Source organism: Cetorhinus maximus, chromosome 23 (genome assembly GCF_964194155.1).
Source record: "Cetorhinus maximus chromosome 23, sCetMax3.hap1.1, whole genome shotgun sequence".
Taxonomy (NCBI): domain Eukaryota; kingdom Metazoa; phylum Chordata; class Chondrichthyes; order Lamniformes; family Cetorhinidae; genus Cetorhinus; species Cetorhinus maximus.
In genome coordinates, this window is record NC_135901.1 from 5,388,438 (window position 1) to 5,408,406 (window position 19,969).

General features: G+C 44.7%; 1 gene segment (V, D, J or C); it reads left to right on the forward strand.

The window, feature by feature from the left end:
* Positions 1–655: 655 nt before the first annotated feature.
* LOC144697588 (Ig heavy chain C region, membrane-bound form-like) lies at positions 656–18,439 on the forward strand. The segment is given in 7 exon segments: positions 656–727; positions 11,625–11,924; positions 12,139–12,453; positions 13,073–13,381; positions 14,098–14,427; positions 17,693–17,820; positions 17,959–18,439. Coding segments are annotated over 7 exon segments (1,434 nt in total).
* The last annotated feature ends 1,530 nt before the right edge of the window (positions 18,440–19,969 follow it).

Consider the following 19,969-nt stretch of genomic DNA (forward strand, 5'->3'; position numbering starts at 1 on the left):
AATAAAACAATGGATAGAGATAATATTGGTTTGTAAAAAGAAATTGAAGTCTTCCACTTTGTTAGTGTTGACGGACACGCTAAATCTGCACAGAGGCTTTTAAAGAACTCCAACCACATTTATAAATATAATGACCAGCACAGGCTGAAATATCTCACTGATTCGCTCTTAAACGAGTCGGAATCAGGTCTTTGGAAAGCGCAGTGAGATTAAATCTCTGTATTTTACAGTGAACAGTCTGTTGCAGTATTTGACATGATGTGTCTCACTGTGATAACTGGGGTGGCACAACAGTTACTGTCAATACAAAAACCCCTCAGCACTAATTGAGTCTGCCTGGGTCAGTGCTGGCTTTTACAATCCAACTATATTTACAATGAAGTATTGTTTGTGTCCAACACTGCCAAAAAACATGGTTTAAGATGCAAAAGCTGTGATAATTATTCATTCATCAGTTGGTGATTTCAATAACATGTTCATGTGTTACTCTGAATTATAAAACATGAGAGCCATTGATGAATAACTAACGATATCTACAAACGCAAATATAATTTCGTGAAGATTCATCGTGACCTGACTTTGCCTCTGACTTCTGAATATTTAAAATAATGGTGGATTTCTGTCTTTTTCGTGCAGGGACAGTTATGGTATGGCACAGCCCAGGGAGTGTAACACTGTGACGCTATGGACTACTGGGGACAAGGGACCATGGTGACGGTGACTGCAGGTAAGAACCATGCACTTATTTAGTAACTGTTTTATTTGAGTCTTTGCTTTATATTTTTCTCTATTTTAATAATTCATTCGTTCAATGAAACTTGGGTTTGGTGGATTCTGTATGGAGATATTTTACAATGTTTCATGTGATTCTGCTGAAATTGAGTTATATAATTGCGCTGTGCCTCAACAAAAAAGTGCTGCTGAGGGATTCAGTCCCTGGTTGTTGTGATTTGGTGTTCATCTGCTGAGGATACTCTGTGGCCGGGCAACTTGAAATATCTAACGTTTGTTGAAACAGTTTGACGTTTCTGCAATGTTTAATCTCGGTAACATCTAATGGCTGCGTGTTTTACCATCTGCTGCACAAGGGTTTAAGTATCTTTGAAATCAAACCCAATATTAACAAATTATGCTTAAGTTTCAATATTAATTTATTGAACATGCTCCGCCTACCCACAATGCATGTTGATATTATTCCACATTTCTGTTTAGCTTAATTATTCATTTAGTGACGAGCGGGTTATTTGGATTCGATATTGAGATTTTCTTGCAATATTACATTTGACTCTGTTGGAAGTGTTTGTAGGATTGAGCTGCTTCTCCATGAACCGGGTTTCAGCCCCGCAGATTGGTGTGTTTCTCCTGAGGAGAGTGTGTGTCTGAGTGACTTTGAATAAGTAGAATTTCTGGAATGTTTTGGCGGTTTTGCATTGTTTCTGCATTGTTTTAACTCGGTGACATTGAGCAGTTACACGTTTTGTGATCGAATGGAACAGTCTACGCGTTTGTATCTGCTTGAAGCGCGATTGTAGGCAGAAAACAGTCAGGGTTCAGAAATGGGGGGAAAGCATTTAAAGATGTGTTAGAACATTTTGTTTTTATTTTAAGTGATATTAGCAGATTAAACTAAACCATGGATTATGACGCTCATTCAGAACATAATTTCTTACTGCAATCAGTAACTATATAATTAACAAAAACAGAATTACCTGGAAAAACTCAGCAGGTCTGGCTGCATGGGCGGAGAAGAAATCAGTTAACGTTTCGAGCCTTCATGGCCCTTCGGCAGAACTGAAGCATAGTTAGGAGAAGGGAGAAATATAAACTGGTTTAAGGTATATAATTACCAAGTTTTCAAACTGTAGAGTAAAATTTATATAATTCAAACAATTATAATGTGGTAATATTTCTCCAAATTGACTGAACAGCTTTTATATTAACATAATTGATCATTAATCACCTTTCACAATTCTGCTGTGCACTGCGCACAATTAACATGATCGGAAAAGTGTTTAGGCTGGAAACATTTTGTGATTATGCATGAAAACATTTCAATAAGAATATAGTGATTCTACAGGATTGTTCGGTTTCACAAGAGATTTTGAATTATTTATTTTATCCCTGATAACATTTGCATTTACTTACAGAGGAGTTTGATATTGCAGTTTGGCAATATGTCTATCCGGTTATTACATTCTTTCTGTGCAGCCGTAACCATATTATTCCTTCAATGTCATTGGGATTTGGACACCGAGATAATTCTTATTAAATGCTTAATTCTTATTAAATATTAAATTGAAGAACAAAATCTCGAATCAATTTGCTGATTATATTTCAGTATCGCAGATGATCTGAATGAATTGTTCTCATCAAGTTTTATATTGATCAATTTGGATCTTCTTTCAATGAACAATATATTTAACAATTAAAGAATAGGGATTGTTATCTAGGAAGCACTTTTATTGATAAGTAACTGCTGGGAACATTTTTGTACATTTAGCTTGGAGTTAAGACAATTTGCTTTAGCAAACAGATGATGTTACACCTCATCGACAGTTAATGCGATGTGACCCCGGCCAGATTTGAAGTATTTAAAATATTCCACTCATAAATTCGTCGTGTGAATTGCTCGATGAGAATAGATGGAATTTATGATTTTTCAATGCGTTCAGAAACACGTACAGTTTACAATTTTGTACATTAAAACAGAGCAGTAGAAATAAAAGTAAAATAGTAAATAGTGATTAGATTTAAGCAAAATTGATATACTTGCCTGAATGTTACCACCTAGTAATTTTAAGTTTATTGTTTAACATTATTTCAGTGTCAGGTTGATTTAAATAAACCCCAATTATTTCATAAAGTACCAGGGAGAAACAAGTTTTCAATTATTGAAAACCATTTTTTAATATTATAGAGTAGAAATCAGCTAACAAGAAAATGAATTGACAATAACAAGATAATTCACTTACAATATAATATCAGTGATAATTGATTCAACATAAATGAACTCCAACAATTGAGTAGTTTACTGGTCATTATAGTGAATTCAAAATCTCAAAGGGTGGAGAGAATTTTTAATTGTATCCAAAATGAATTTAGAAAAGAATACTTTTCTTAATCAGCTGTGCTCAGCTCGATAAGGTGTTTCGCCTCGATGATTTTATTGGTTCTATTTATATCTACAATCAAATCAAATCAATGGGTAATCGGTTTTCAATGTGAATGTTTCCTGATTTGTTTAATTCTTGCCCTGTCATTGAGTCTCTGTTATGGACAATAAATTATCCTGAATCTGTCATATTTAGTGCGCTCATTTTCAGGGTAAATTAAATCTCACACTGTTTGGAGTTTTGAGACAGACAGAGAGAATTAGATAGACTTCAAAGGGAGTTTTGAAATGGAAATCAGATTAATTTCAAAGAAGTTATAGAATAATTGTAGTAAATTGACCATTGATCAATTAGAATCAAATAGCTTGAATGAAATGGACAGATTGAACAGATCTATCTGCTGGGAACTCGATTGTTGCACCATTTGTGTCTGTTCTGTTTCTGTGCACGTGGTCACTGTGCTGGGACCAGGAATCTTCCTGACTGGTTGTAAACCTTCTGGTTCCCCCTCCTGTATTTCAGGAAGTGCAATTTGATTTATTTCTTCAAAAAATTTGTAGCTGTGAGAAATGTGAAAGTTTGACTTTTTGACCAGGCGCCTCAGAAATGAGATACCCAACCCATTGTGACAGTCAGAAAGGGCAATTTAGAAACGACAGACAGACTGTCGAAGGAGATTTGATCGATTTTAAATCAGTGATGTCCCTTTCTTGGGAGTGTTCGGTTAGGCAATGCAGAGAGAGCTTTATTCTATTTTAATCCGTGCTGTAGCAGTCCTTGACCTATTTGGGTGGACAGTGTGGACGAAGAAATTAGCCTGTATCTTATTTTTAATCCTGTCATAGGATGTTGGGGTCACTGGCTAGGCCAGCATTTGTTGCCCATCCCTAATTACCCCTTGAAGTGTTGAAATGCCGCCTCCTTGAACAGCTGCAGGTACACTCACAGTGCTGTTGGGTCGGGAGTTCCAGGATGTTGACCCATTTACAGTGAAGGAACAGCGATATAGTTCCAAGTCAGGATGTTCGGTGTCTTGGAGGGGAACGTACAGGTGGTGGTGTTTCCAAGCATACGCTGCCCTTGTCCTTCTAGTTAAAAGAGGTCGTGGGTTTTGATGGTGCTGTCGAAGGAATCTTGGTGAGTTTCTGCTGTGCAGCTTGTATATGGTACACACTGCTGTCACTGTGCATCGGTGGAGGAGGGAGTGAATGTTTAAGGCAGTGGATGGGGTACCAATTGTGTGGGCTACTTTGTCCTGGATAGTATCGAGTTTCTTGGGGTTTTTTGAAGTTTCACACATTGAGGCAAGTGGAAACTATTCAATCCTAGTCCTGACTTGTGCCTTGTAGATGGCGAGTTGTCTTTGGGTGATAGGACAGTGATTCGCCACAGAATTCCCAGCCTCTGACCGGCTCTTGCAGCCACAGCATTTATATCAAAACCGGATTGAACTCTCTCCTGGGCATATTTGATGGGACAATGTAGAGGGAGTTTTATTTGATATCCATCCGGTGCTGTACCTGACCCGGAGTGTTTGACAGATCAGTGGAGAGTTGGCTTCCTGTTGAATCCCACCCTTGCAGCTGATGACAGGAGTGTACTGGGGGAGGAGTGGGGGAATTAATCCATATCTTAACTTGTCCTGTTACTGACCTGAGAATCTTTTCCCCGCAGAGATCAAACAAATTGAATCAGCATCGAACTAACTGGCTGTGAGTTCTCCAGCCAGATCTGTGAAAATAAATTGTTCCATTGCTCGGTTGAAATGACGCACATTAATTGTTTTAACAATATTTCTGGAGAGAACATATATAAATTTTAATGAATTAATTATGTTTAAGTATTTTGAATATCAGAAAATCATTGAATGTGAGTGACCTGAACTTGAGCACAATTTCAGAACAAACAGAATCAGGGAGTGACAGTGAGGCTCCAGAGAGCAGCGCCTGTTCTGATCTGATCAGAGGCTGCGAGTTATTTAAACGATTGAAATGGACAATGACCAGGCTCCCGCTCCCAACAACCAGCCGCGGGGGATTTGGGGAAAAGGAGCCACCATCAAAAACGGAGTCATTCGATTGCTGCCTGCAGGGGGAGGAATGAATTACAGAAATTGAGCATGAGGAGGACATTGGGCCCTTCGATCCTGCCCTTCATTCAGTAAGATCATGGTTCATCTACCTCGACACTCAGTCTCTTTACCACACACCATCACTCGCTCACTCTCTCTGTCACACACGCTCTCTCTCACACACATGCCCTCTCTCCCTCTCACGCACTCTCTCTGACAGACACACACAGTCTCTTTCTCTCTCTGTCACACACAGACACACACACACATACTCTCACATTCTCTCTCTCACACTTTAACACGCACGCACTCTGTCTCACACATTGCCTCTCTCTTTCACACACCCTCTCACACATACTCTCTCAACTACACACACTCTAACACATACTCTCTCAACTACATACACTCACACATGTGCACACTCTCTCCAACACACACATGCACTCTTTCTCACACATGCACTCTCACACACTCATTCTCTCTCTCTCTCACAAACACACACACACACACTCCCTCTCTTTTACGCACACCTATTCTCTCTCACATACATGCACCCTCTCTCTCACACACATACAAACTCTCACACATGCGCACACTCTCCATTCTCTCTCACACACACACGTTCTCTCTCTCACACACTCACTCTCACACACTTTTACTACCTGTCACTCACATCCTTACACTCTCTCTCTCTCTCACACACATACACACACACAGTCGCTCTCTCTCACACACACACATTTCTCCATCTCAGACAATCTCACATTCACACACACTCTCTCTCACTCTCTCTCACACACAAACTCTTTCTCTCCCACACGCGCAGATTCTCTATTTCACAAACTCTCACACTTATACTCCCTGTCTCACACACGCATACTCTCTCACACACACACTTTCTGTCTCTCTCTGTCTCTATCCCTGTCTCTCTCTCTCAAAAACACACATACACTTGCATGCACTCTCTCTCTTTTTCTCAAGCACACACACACATATTCTCACATACAGAAGTGGGCTGAAAATACTAATTGCAGAATGAAAATCCGTTAAGCTGCATGCATGTTCATTGTTCCATTTCTGATGTCTTTTTGTGTAAAATGAAATTACGCAGGTGACATCACTATATATGTGGAGAATTTCCAAGTGTGGAACCAAACACAAAGAAACAAGGAAAGGGGAGGGATGTGGCGGAGACCATGGCCTCCTGGATCCACAACACTGGTGCACACTTGGTGCAAGTTGCCTGCATGGCCCATCCTGGTTTTGCTGTAACCGTCTCCTCCAGCCCCCTCAGTTTGCCTATTCGCGCACTGACACGGGTTTCTTAAAGAAAGGCATCGGCATTAAAGCAGCTGGCCAGCGATCTACACTGCTGCCTGACTTTACACAGCTGGTGTTACTGAAAGCTGATCAATATGGAGAATCGGGACAGGATCGATGGAGAGGAAGAGGAGGAGGTGGAGGTGGTGGAGCCAAATGGAGGAGCCCCCGGCTCGGCTGTGGACAACAGGCAATGGAAAGCTGAGCCGGAGCGGAAAATCATCCGGAGAAACATCGCCTTGATGAGCCTGCAGCACCTGGGCACCCTCACAACCCACAATCACTCACCCTCACTCACCATCACTCACTCGCCCTCACTTACTCACTCACCCTCACTCCCTCACCCACCCTCATTCACTCGCCCTCACTCACTCAACCTCACTCACACGCCCTCACTCACTCGCCCTCACTCCCTGCCTCATCCACCCTCGCTCACTCACCCTCTCTCACTCAACCTCACTCACTCACCCGTCACTCACGCACCCTCACTCACTCACCCGTCACTCACGCACCCTCACTCACCCACCTTCAATCAACCTCATTCACTCACCATCAATTACTCACTCACACTCACTCACCCTCGCTCACCCCCACTCACTCACCCTCATTCACTCACCATCAATCACTCACTCACCCTCACTCACTCACTCTCACTCACCCTCACTCACCCTTACCTACCAGCCTCATTCACACTCACTCACCCACACTCACTCACACTCACACTCACTCACACTCACTCACCCTCACTCACTCACCCATCCTCACTCACCTACCCTCACTCACCCAGCCTCATTCACACTCATTCACCCACCCTCACTCATCCTCACTCAAACTCACTCATCCACCCATCCTTACTCACCTATCTGCACTCACAATCAATAACTCATTCTCCCCACCCTTACACACCCACTAACCCTCACTCACATACACACCCTCACATACCCACCAACCCTCACTCACCCACTCATCTACCCTCATTCAATCATCCACCCTCACTCACTCATCCATTCTCACTCACCCACATTCAGGCACCCACCCACGCTCACTCACCACCCACCCTCACTCACTCCTTCACTCACCCAAGCACCCTCACTCACTCATCCACCCTCACTCACTCTGTCACTCAGCCACCCTCACTTTGTCAATTAAGCACACTCTCACTCATTCGATCACTTTTCCTAAATCGGTGTGTGGGAGGGCGGGAACTGCCGGGAAGAGGGACCTGGAAGCGAGGCCTGAGGCCGAGCAGTTCCAGAAAGTGGAGCATGGCCCAAGGGGGTGACGAGCGTCGGTGTAAAGGGCAGAGAGGCGGGGCTAAAGGGTAGGGAGGCGGGGGGAAGGGAAGAGAGTCGGGGAATGGGGCAGCGATCCAGCGGAAAGTGCATAGAGATGAGGCAAAGGTCAGCGAGCCGGTGAACGGGCAGAGACCCGTGGAGTAAGTGCAGAGAGCTGGGTGGGATAGGGCAGAGAGGCGGGAGGAAAAAGGCAGAGAGGCGGGAGGAGGAAAGGGCAGAGATGTGGGAGGGGGAAAGGGCAGAGATGCGGGAGGGGGAAAGTGCAGAGAGGCGGGAGGGGGGAAAGGTCAGAGAGGCGGGAGGGGGAAAGGTCAGAGAGGCGGGAGGGGGAAAGGGCAGAGAGGCGGAGGGAAGGGCAGAGAGGCAGGAGGGGGATAGGGCAGAGAAGCGGGACGGGGAAAGGGCAGAGAGGTGGGAGGGTGAAAGGGCAGAGAGGTGGGAGGGGGAAAGGGCAGAGAGGCGTGAGGGGGAAAGGGCAGCGAGGCGTGAGGGGGAAACGGCAGAGAGGCGGGAGGGGGAAAGGGCAGAGAGGCGGGAGGGGGAAAGGGCAGAGAGGCGGGAGGGGGAAAGGGCAGAGAGGCGGGAGGGGCGGAGGGCAAAGAGGCGGGAGGGGGAAGGACAGAGAGACGATGGAAAGGGCAGAGAGATGGGGGAAAGCGCATAGAGCCTTGGAGTAAGTGCAGAGACCTGGAGGAGAAAAAGCAGACAGGTGGGGGGTGAAGGGCAGTGAGGTGACGGAAAGGTTAGCGAACCGGGGAAAAGGTCAGAGACCCAGGCGACAGCGCAGAGAGCTGTGGAGTAAATGAAGAGAGCTGGGGGAGAAAGGGCAGAGAGGCGGGAGGGGGAAAGGGCAGAGAGGAGGGAGGGTGAAAGGGCAGAGAGGCGGGAGGGAAATGGCAGAGAAGCGGGGGAGTAAGGGCAGGGAGGCGGGAGGGGGAAAGAGCATAGAGGCGGGGGGGAAATGGCAGAGATGTGGGAGGGGGAAAGGGCAGAGAGGCGGGAGGGAGAAAGGGCAGAGCAGCGAGGGGTGGGACGGGGAAAGAGGCGTGGGGGGAAGGACAGAGAGGCGATGGAAAGGGCAGAGAAATGGGGGAAAGGTCAGAGAGCCGGGCGAAAGTGCAGCAAACCTTGGATTAAGTGCAGAGAACTGCGGGAGAAAGGGCAGAGAGGCGGGGGGGGAAGGGCAGAGGGGAGGGGGGGAATGGGCAGAGGGGAGGGGGGAATGGGCAGAGGGGAGGGGGGAAAGGGCAGAGAGGATGGAAGGTAAAGGGCAGAGCGGCGGAGCAGGAAAAGGGCAAAGGGGGGGGAAGGGCAGGGAGACGGGGGTGTGGGAAGGGCAGAGAGTCAGGCGAAAGTGCATAAACCCGAGCAGAGAGCTGGGGGGGAGGGAGATGGCAGAGAAGAGGGGGAAGAAATAGCTGAGAGGCGGGAAGGGGAAGGGGCTGGGAGCTGGGGGGAACAGGCAGGGAGGCTCGGAGGAAAGAGCAGAGAGGCGGGGGGTGGGGGAAGGGCAGAGAGGCTGGAAGGGGAAGGGGCAGGGTGCCAGGGGGGAAACGGCAGGGAGGCTGGGAGGAAAGGGCAGAGAGGCGGTGGGGGAAGGGCAGAGAGGCCGGGGGGAAGCGCAGAGAGCCGGGCTATAGCGGGGAGAGCCGGGCGATAGCAGTTGCGAGCCGAGGCCCCAGGTGCCCTGGGCCCCACTCTCTCTAACTCTCCCTCTCTCTCTCTCCCTCATTGTCTCTCCTCCTCCTGAAATCCTTTCCATTCCCGGGGAAAGGTGCTAAGTGCCTGGGAGAGAAGGGAGACAATGTGCGCTTCCCCCTGGCTCCCTGCACCTTTCTTCAGCGGTTGTTCACTGATGCTCCAATCACAAACTGTTTGTCTCCCACTTCACTGCTGAAAGAGCGAAAATGCTGGAATCTATTATTATGGAGTCGATCACGGGTCAATTAGAAAATCCAAATGCAATTATGTAGATCCATCAAGGTTTTGTGAAAGGGAAATCATGTTTGGCTGATTTATTTGAGGCCTTTCGAGGAAGTAACAAGGAACATGAATAAAGGAGAACCTGTGGATGTGCTGTACTTGGGCTTCCAGAAGGCATTTGACAAAGTGGCACATCAAAGGTTACTGCACAAAATAATGGTGTCGGCAGTAATATTTCAGCACGGGTAGAAGTTTAGTTAGCTAACAGGAAACAGAGAGTAGGGATAAATTGGTTATTTTAGATTGGCAAGATGTGACAAGTGGAGTGCCACAGGGATCAATGCTGCAGCCTCAACTATTTACAATTTATATCAATGACTTAACGAAAGGACTGAATGAATTTGCTAAATTTTCTGATAACACAAAGATAGATACAAACGTAAGTGGTGAAGAGGGGATAAAGGGTCAACAAAGGGATATAGATTGGTTAAGTAAGTGGGCAAAAAAATGAAGATGCCGTATAATGTGGGAAAATATAAACTTGTCCACTTTGGCAGGAAGAATACAAAAGCAGCATATTATTGAAAGGGAGAGAGATTGCAGAACCCTGAGGTACAGAGGGATGTGGATCCCTTCGTGCATGAATCACAAAATGTTATAATACAGGAACAGTAAGTGATGAGGAAGGCAAAGGGAGTGTTGTCATTTATTACAAGGGGAATAGAATATAAAAATAAGGATGTTTTGCTGCAGTTTAATAGGGCGTTGATGAGACCTTGTCTGAATTACTGTGTGCAGATTTGGCCTTCTTTAAGAAAGGATATAAAAGTATTAGAAGCTGTTCGGAGAATGTTCGTTCAAATGATACTGGGAGGTGTTGTCGGTTATCTCATGAGGAAAGTTTCGATAGGCTGGGCCTGTATCCATTGGAGTTTAGAAGAATGAGAGCTGATTTTATTGAAACATATAAGTTCCTGAGGGGAATTCACAGGGTGGATGCTGAAAGGATGTTTCCCCTTGTGAGAGAGACTAACGATAGGGAACACAGTTTAAAAATAAGAGGTCTCTCATTTCAGACGGAAATGAGGAGATTTTATTTTTCTCTCAAAAGAGTCGTGGAACTTTGGAACTCTCTTCCCCAGAGAGCGATGGAGGAGGAGTCATTAATATTTCAAGGCAGAGGTAGAGAGATTCTTCATTGACAAGGGAGTCAAAGGTTAGCCGAGAGTAGGCGGGAATGTGGAGTTAACACCACAGCTATCAGATCAGCTATGATCGGAGTGAATCGTGGAGGAGGCCCCAGAGGCCGAATGGCCGACTTCTGTTACTGATCAGCATGTTCACATGTACATACGATTAGAAAATGTCGTAATTACTATAACTGGTATTCAATTTAGTGTTCACTGGTCATTATATAGGTACCATTGCAAAGGTACTTTCGAAGGGCCGTTGCTATTCTTTGTTTTGGGGGACGTGGAGAGGGGAGGGGGCATCACTCAATTTGAACAGAGCCAATTTACAAAGCTTCAATGATATAAATGACGAGACAATTTCTCTATCACCAAGTGCTGTTGTTTGAGAAATAAATGGTGGCGAAATAATGGGGAAAATCCTCTGCTCTTCCACTTTAATCCAGTGAAAGGTACGTCATTCAGATGACATCAAAATGTTCTCTTTTAGTAATGGGATAGAAGCGGAAAAGTTGGTGTGGGTTTCTAAAGAGGGAACCGACAGGTGAGGGTCACCAAATGATGGAAATAATAAATGATCAAATGTGGGTGTGGGTTTTAGTTGGAATATATTTGGATATGTTTATAGTTATAGTCAAATTTTGAGTTGTTTGGTTACTTGATGATCACAAATCACAGAGTCTAACTTGTTCAATGGGCCATTCTTTCCCAGCGACACCGTCTTCGCCCACTCTCTACAAACTGGTCTCCTCCTGTCAGCAACACAACACCGAGGGCTCCGTCACCTACGGCTGTTTGGCGATGGACTACTCCCCAGAAATCACCAGCCTGACCTGGAAGAAAGATGGGCAGCCTCTCAGATCTGGATTTAAGACATACCCGTCAGTGAGAAACCAGAAGGGAACCTTCACCCTGACCAGCCAGTTAACCATCACCGAGTCAGAGGGGAAATGCAGCAATATCAACTGTGAGGTTCGATACAGCGGCTCAGACAAGAGCATTGAATGGAAATGTAAGTGTTGGGGAACCTGTGAGAAACAGAAAGGCTGTGATTGACCTGTATAGGGCCATGGTTATAACGCATTTATAGTACTCTGCACAGTTTTGGTCCCTGGAAATTCCAGGTTAGTGTCCATTGACAGCAAAGAGCCTGTTAAAATATAAGAACTCATTGTATCTGTTATCAATTTCTTCTGCAAGAAATGGCTAACCTGTGTTTTTTGAAGGCCCTGCTTCTGGCTTACTTCCAACTGTTCTCCTCACCGTGAGTTCCCGGGAAGAAATCACAACCAACAAATTTGCCACCGCCGTCTGTTCAATCGTCGATTTCCGTCCAAAGTCAATGACCGTGAAGTGGCTGAAGAATGGACAACCCATGGATTCAGGAATTGTCACCTCTCCCGCCTTTGAAGTGAAGGGGACCTTCTCGGCGACCAGTCGGCTGAATGTCTCCGCTGGGGAATGGTTCACCGACGCGGTCTATACCTGTCAGGTCACTCACCAAGGAGTCACCCAAAGTCGAAACGCCACCAAGTGTGAGGGTAAGAAATACAAACCGAGGAAGCAATAGATCATTCTGCTCTCCGATGTTAATCAAATCAGGAATTTATTGGAGTTAGTAGACGGAACAACTTCTAATTTACTATCATGTAGTTATTGTTTAATTCCGATGTAAGGGCTGCATTCGGATTGTTCACCATTCAGGATTTTATCACGTCACGTCTCTGCATTGACGTCATAGAGTGAGTGAGGTGGACTTGACATTAGCTTTACCCTGAGTCAGCTGATCATATTTGGAGAGGCAGAAGGTGTCTGGAACCCTTCACTGGTAACAGCTTCGGGATAGAGTGTTTGAAAGTGCATCCACCCTATTTATAAAACGGCTTTCAGTACTGCATTCCAGGGCCCAGGAATGGTATATTTGTATTGGGACTGGGGCAACGCAGATTCATGAGAATGTTACCGGGGCTGAAGGACTTAAATTATGAGAACAATTTACACAGACCAAGCTGGTTTTCCATTGTGTAAAGAAAATTAAAGACGATATTTAGAGGTTGATATGTCCAAGGTGATTTATTCTCCTTCAGGGAGTGAAGGCTGAATACTGCTGTCCTGATTCTGAATGTGAAACTTTGGTTGATTTTCATTTCTGTCTCACAGGTGATTCCCACTGCAACGATCCCACAATTACTCTACTGCCACCGCCAATAGAACAGGTCTTACTGGAGGCGACCGTGACCTTAACCTGCATCGTTTCTAATGCTCCTTATGGAGTCCTCGTGTCCTGGACACAAGAGAAGAAGCCTTTGAAATCAGAGATCGCCGTCCAACCGGGAGAGGATCCCGACAGTGTGGTCAGCAACGTAAACATCTCGACACAAGCCTGGCTGAGTGGGGCTGAGTTCTACTGCGTGGTGAGCCATCAGGATCTGCCGACTCCTTTAAGAAGTTCCATCCACAAGGAACCAGGTGAGCGGTGAGATTGAAGCAATAAGTAGTTCAATGTGTCTATTTCCAGTGTAAGTGTAAGAATCAATATTTACTATTCAGTGTATTTATGGTCTACTCTGATTAGCAATTTCGCCAACTAAACGCTCTGGGCCTGTGGACTTTCAGGAGGAAATTGATAAGTAGATGAATGAACAATGAACTGAAGGCTGTGCCATTGGGTTTAGATGAAGCAAGATGGGAGGAGCCTGGTGCGAAGCTGAAACACCAACACAGACCAGTTGGGCCGAATGGCCTGTTTCTGTGCTGTAAACTTTGAGAAACTTTCTCGTCCAACCCCATAAGTTCTCAGGGAAAAGGATTGTATCCATCTCTGCCCCGAGCTGGAAAACCGGACAGATCCCAAAGATTTTTATTTATTAATTCATGGCATTTGGGCGTCGCTGACTGCGCCAGCGTTTATTGCCCACCCCTAATTGCCCTTGACAAGGTGGTGTTGAGCTGCCTTCTTGAACCGCTGCAGTCCATGTGATGTAGATACACCCACAGTGCTGTTAGGGAGGGAGTTCCAGGATTTTGACTCAGCTATAGTGAAGGATCGGTGATATATTTCCAAGAAGTGGATAATGAAACCCCTTAATATTCATCACAAAACACGTTTCTCTCACATCTAACCAGCGGTTTCATTGTCTACGAAATTATCCAGTTTATTGACACTTATTGTACATTTTCTGCAGGTAAAAATCTGCGGGAACCGTCCGTGTCTGTCCTCCTGCCCTCGGCAGAAGATGTCTCCGCTCAGAGATTCGTCTCCCTCAGCTGCTTGGTGAGAGGTTTCTCCCCCCGAGAGATCTTCGTCAAGTGGACCGTCAATGACAAGCCGGTGAATCCCGGGAACTACAAGAACACCGAGGTGGTGGCGGAGAACGGCAATAGCTCCTTCTTCATGTACAGCCTGTTATCCATTGCAGCGGAGGAGTGGGCCAGCGGCGCTTCTTACTCCTGTGTGGTGGGACATGAAGCGATCCCCTTGAAGATCATCAACAGAACGGTTGATAAATCCAGCGGTAAACCGAGTTTTGTGAATATTTCCCTTGCACTGATGGACACCGTTAATTCATGTCAATGAGAATCTCTCGGTTACGTTTCAAACTTCAATAAAAAAATAATAAAGTCCTTTTCTCCAATTGTGATTTAATTGCACAATCGCTTAATTAATGTTGTTTTCCACTTTTGCTAATGTTAGAGCTGTTTAGTTAAAATCGGATATTTCCAGGGCTCAGAACCAAGTCTTGTACACCCAGTGCTCCCAGCTCAGATACACCCTGGGTTAGAGACAGAGTAAAGCTCATTCATCACGGGATTCTGCAAAATAACATCACCAACTCTCCTCCCACTGAGGGGGAATCTAACAATTTCCTATTTCCGGCAAACAAACTCAGCACATTTAGATCTCGGTGTTGCTGCTTCTCTTATTGTCCATTCCTTTAAAATGGATGCCAGCTTTAAGTTGCTGCATCGCACCCACTGGGAATTGAAGTGAGGGTCACACAGAAACATGTCTCAACAATACCCCATCAGAGAGAGGGGAAAGGAAAATTGTTAACCTACTGTACCCCCAACTTCCCCAACAGAGAGAGGGGGAGGGGAAATTGTTACTCCACTGTACCCACTTCCCCAACAGAGAGAGGGGGAAGGGAAATTGTTAACCCACTGTACCCCCATTTCACTAACAGAGAGAGGGGGAGGGGAAATTGTTAACCCACTGTACCCCCACTTCCCAAACAGAGAGAAGGGGGAGGGAAATTGTTAACCCACTGTACCTCCACTTCCCCAACAGAGAGAGGGGGAAGGGAAATTGTTAACCCACTGTACCTCCACTTCCCCAACAGAGAGAGGGGGAAGGGAAATTGTTAACCCACTGTACCCCCACTTCACTAACAGAGAGAGGGGGAAGGGAAATTGTTAACCCGCTATACCTCCACTTCCCCAACAGACAGAGGGGGAAGGGAAATTATTAACCCACTGTACCTCCGCTTCCCCAACAGAGAAAACTGAAAGGAAAATTTTTAGCCAATTTTACCTCCACTTCCTAAACAGAAAGACGAGGAAGGTCATTGGTTAACCTGGTGTGTCTCCACCTTCTCAGCAGAGAGAACCGAAAGGGAAATAGCTTAGCCAACCAGACGGAACAAAACTATTAACTCACTGGACTCTCAGTCCCCGAGCAGAGAATCTGGAAGGGAACGGGCCTTTGCTGTAAGGACCCAGTTACCAACAGCAGAAGTCGGCTTCTAGCTTACTGGCCACAGGTTTTAAAGTCCCATCATGCTTAAAATGTTGTAAAATATATATTTATGCAACATAATTTTAAGAAGTTTTCACACTCTTGTTCCTGTTAATCTTATGCTAAGATTGATTTCCCATCATCCGAATCTAAACTGATTATTAAATCCTCCCTGGGTTGTTCACGGTTCTGTCCCTGCATTTTATGAGGCAGATGGTTGATTGTTTGCATTCGTTCACCTGATATCACCTTGCATCTCACAGAAAACACGTTTATACAGAACATTGAAAATATTCACCAAAATTTTCACTATCAGGGTGGGATCGATCGTTAGGACCTGGTGAAACACTGAAAAATGGTAAAAATGCACACAAGGGTCACAAATGGACGCACACAAACATACATACATACACACATAGGCACAGACACGCAGACACAAACACACACAGTACAGGCAGACACACACACATACATACATAGGCACACACACACACACACACACACACACAGGCACAGACACACTCACAAACAAGGGCAGACACACAAACACACACACATAGACAAATACACATTCGCACACACACAAACACAGGCACAGACAGACACACACACGCACACACAATCACACACACACACAATCACACATAAACACAAATACACACACAAATGCAGGCACAGGAACACACATATACACAATCACACACACACAAACAAATACACACGTGCACACGCACATACACACACACATACTCACACACATATACACAATCTCACACACACAAACAGATAAAACCAGACAAGCAGACTCATACAAGGACACAAATATGCATCATCACACATTCACAATGACAGAAATACAGACAAAAAGACACACACTATCATACACATTAAAACAAGTACATGGATACACATGAACACATGCACACACATGAGCAGACGGCACCAGACAGACAAACACATAGAGGAACAGACTAACATATTCACAGGCACACATGTAGACACAAACATGAAACACGCTTATACACACGAGAACACAAAAAACACACGTTAGTACGTTTGAAAACATAAACACACATTGATACATAGTTTTAAATATCCATCAACACACAAATGCACACATTAAAAACTCTCTCTCTCTCACACACACACACGCGCTGTGACACAGACATTAATATGCTGACACATACGTGGAACACAAAAAGAAACATTAACACATATTAGCAGACAAGAACGCATAAACACACATTAACACAGATAGTAATAAATAAACATAGATATCAATACATAAACACACACAATAACACACTCATACATACACATTGGCAAAAAAAACAAAATAGACATGCAGACGCAGACACAAAAATGCACAAGTCAGCACTCATTGGCAAATGAGCACACCTCAATACTCATACACACATATGGACACAGAAACAAAGAGTGATGCAAGGCACGATATACTCATGCACACATACATAAAAGCTAAAGCATGACACAAACGCCAGGCTATTGAAGAAGGTATAATTCAAATGCACTTTTTTAACCGACGTATCCTCCGGCAATTGTCCCTATTACATAATGATCCGAAAAGCACACTGAAACAATGTTCTTACTGAGAATCTGATTTAAGTTAATGACGCACCAAACATTCCCATCACAAATAGACAAACAAGATGGGAAATCACATCCGAGATTTTAAAAAGCAACGTTCACAGTTTCCAAATAAGTTGCTCAGTGAATCTCTCCCAATACCCATCATAATATTCTCCAATAATAGATCGTTCGAAATTGTTCGAAAATAAAATGATATTGGAGATAATTTTCTATATTTTCCGACTCGGACTATACGAGGATTGTAAAGGAAGAACAGCTGTGGAGATAGTTACAGAGATAGGTTGCTGAAATTCACGAGTTTAACAGTAGATATATATTGAACATTAAATTAGAGAATACATTAATAACTTAGGAAAGAGTAAAGAGTATATTTTTAAAAGATATCCTAGATTAATAAATAACCTAATTATATTTCCTCGGTTATATCCTCGCAGATTCCACAGATCGCCCCTGGATTGAAGACTCTGAGGATGATAACGGCAACATCTGGACAACCGCTTCCACATTCATCATCCTGTTCTTCCTGAGCATTTTCTACAGCACTGCCGTCACTCTGGTGAAGGTCAGAAGGTTCAATCCACTCACACTTCAAACTGACAGAAGCGGTTTGAAAAATCTCTCAATATTTCATTGATTAAAACACTAACATAAATGTCCCACATTCTAAAAATCTGCTTCATTATTTTATCCTCTTTTACAGATCAAGTGACCCGTTGAATTTTGGACACCGTAGATTTTCCTCAGCCGTTTATTGAGATCTCTGTATTACGAATTTAAAATATGTCCTCTCGGTGAATCTAAAAATTAAATACCTTCAGTTCATGTTTCCGAATTTGTAACTAAGACAGTCATGGACGGTATTTCCGCTTCTCTGTTTGAAATGTGCGAGATAATTATGGCTGTGTTGTAATTGTAGCTTATAATTCCCCAGTAGTTTGAATTCCATGTGTAAATAAGTAGCTTTCCTCATTCCTCATTCACAATTATTCCCTTCCCTTTATGTTGAGCTCCGGTTTTCTCTTTCTGGTCTCTGTCACAGCTGTACATACAGTTGGCAGCTCAGAGCGAATGTGTTCTGTTCTCAGTGTGACTCAGTCATCATATTCAGTCCAGTTGACTTTAAAATAAACTTTTCTGTAAAATGTTCTCCGAAATTGTTAATAAATCATGAATGTGAAACGAACGGACTTTGCTGAACTCCTTTCCCCCAGGCCCATCGACACCGCTCCATTTCCCCATTACACTGTTTCCTGCCTTTCCCAGATTTTTTTTAACCATTTCTGTTTGGGATGTGAATCAAAAACACAAAATGCTGGAAAAGCTCAGCAGGCCCAACAGCATCTGTGGAGAAAAAAAAGAGTTAACGTTTCGAGTCCTCATGACTCTTCTTCAGAGCCCAAGGTCCTTCAGTGAAAGAGTCACTGCGCCATCCAGCGACCCATCGGTGTTACTACACCTTTACCTCTACCTTTTTATGGCAAACTTCAGAGCCAGGATGATTGCACAGCGAGGGGAACCTCGGTGATTTCACTCATACTCAGGCCTGTCACAGTCACATGTCAGGTAATTGTAAACAGCAGGGATCTGCTTCATCAGAGGCCCATACAGGACAGTATATGGAGGACGAAAGTTTCCTTTACACTGTCCCATCTAACACTCCCAGGGTCGGTGCAGCAGGGGTTAGATAGGGAATAAAAGTTTTTTTTATCTCTTTATCCTTTCATGAGGTGTGGGTGTCGCTGGCAAGGCCGCCCAGAACAGCCAGGCTTCCAAGGCCATTTCAGAGGGCAGTTAAGTGTCAGTCAGGTTGCTGTCGACCTGGAATCACATGTCGACCAGGCTGGGTAAGGATGGCAGATTCCCTTCACTAAAGGACATTCGTGCAGCAGACGGGTTTTTACGACAATCGGTGATAGTTGTCATGGTCACCATTACTGAGGCTAGTTTTCAATCCCAGGTTTTAATAATTGAAGTCACATTCCAGCAGCTGCCATGTTGGGATTTGAACCCATGCGCCCAGAGCATTCGCCTGGACTCTCTCCACCTTGTCCAATTAAACACTCACAAGGCAGAGACGTCACAATCCACCTTCTCAATGCAATTAGGGATGGGCAATAAATGCTGGCCCAGAGAGCCACGCCCACATCGCATAAATGAATAACAAAAAATACACAAATACCGCAGACTGAACCATTGACACAAACCATGGGAGATTCCTGGAGACTAGGGCCGATCTGACACAAACACATTATCGAGCAGTAATCCTGCAAATTATTACCACAGTTTGGGGCTTATTAGGAACACCAGGGAGCACAAATCGTGGAAATTCCCAGGCCCTGCGGCCTGCCAGGCGCAACAGCAAATGAATTCACGGAACATCACCCCAGAGATCCTCTCTCCCTGCTCCATTTCCTCTCATACCTTTCTTCTGAACTCACTGAACATCACCCTAGGGATACTCTCTCCCTTCTCCAGTCACTCTGAAACCATCCTCCTGAACTCACTGAAGATCACCCCAGGGATCCTCTCTCCCTACTCCATTCCCTCTGATACCATCCTCCTGAACTGACTGAACATCACTCCAGGGATCCTCTTCCTCTGCTCCATTTCCAGGCCTGCTTTTATCCAGTAACCTCCCACACAAATAGTTTTCCAATATTTATTTTTGTAAATGGGATAAATCATATCAAACATGTGCATAACATCCAGCC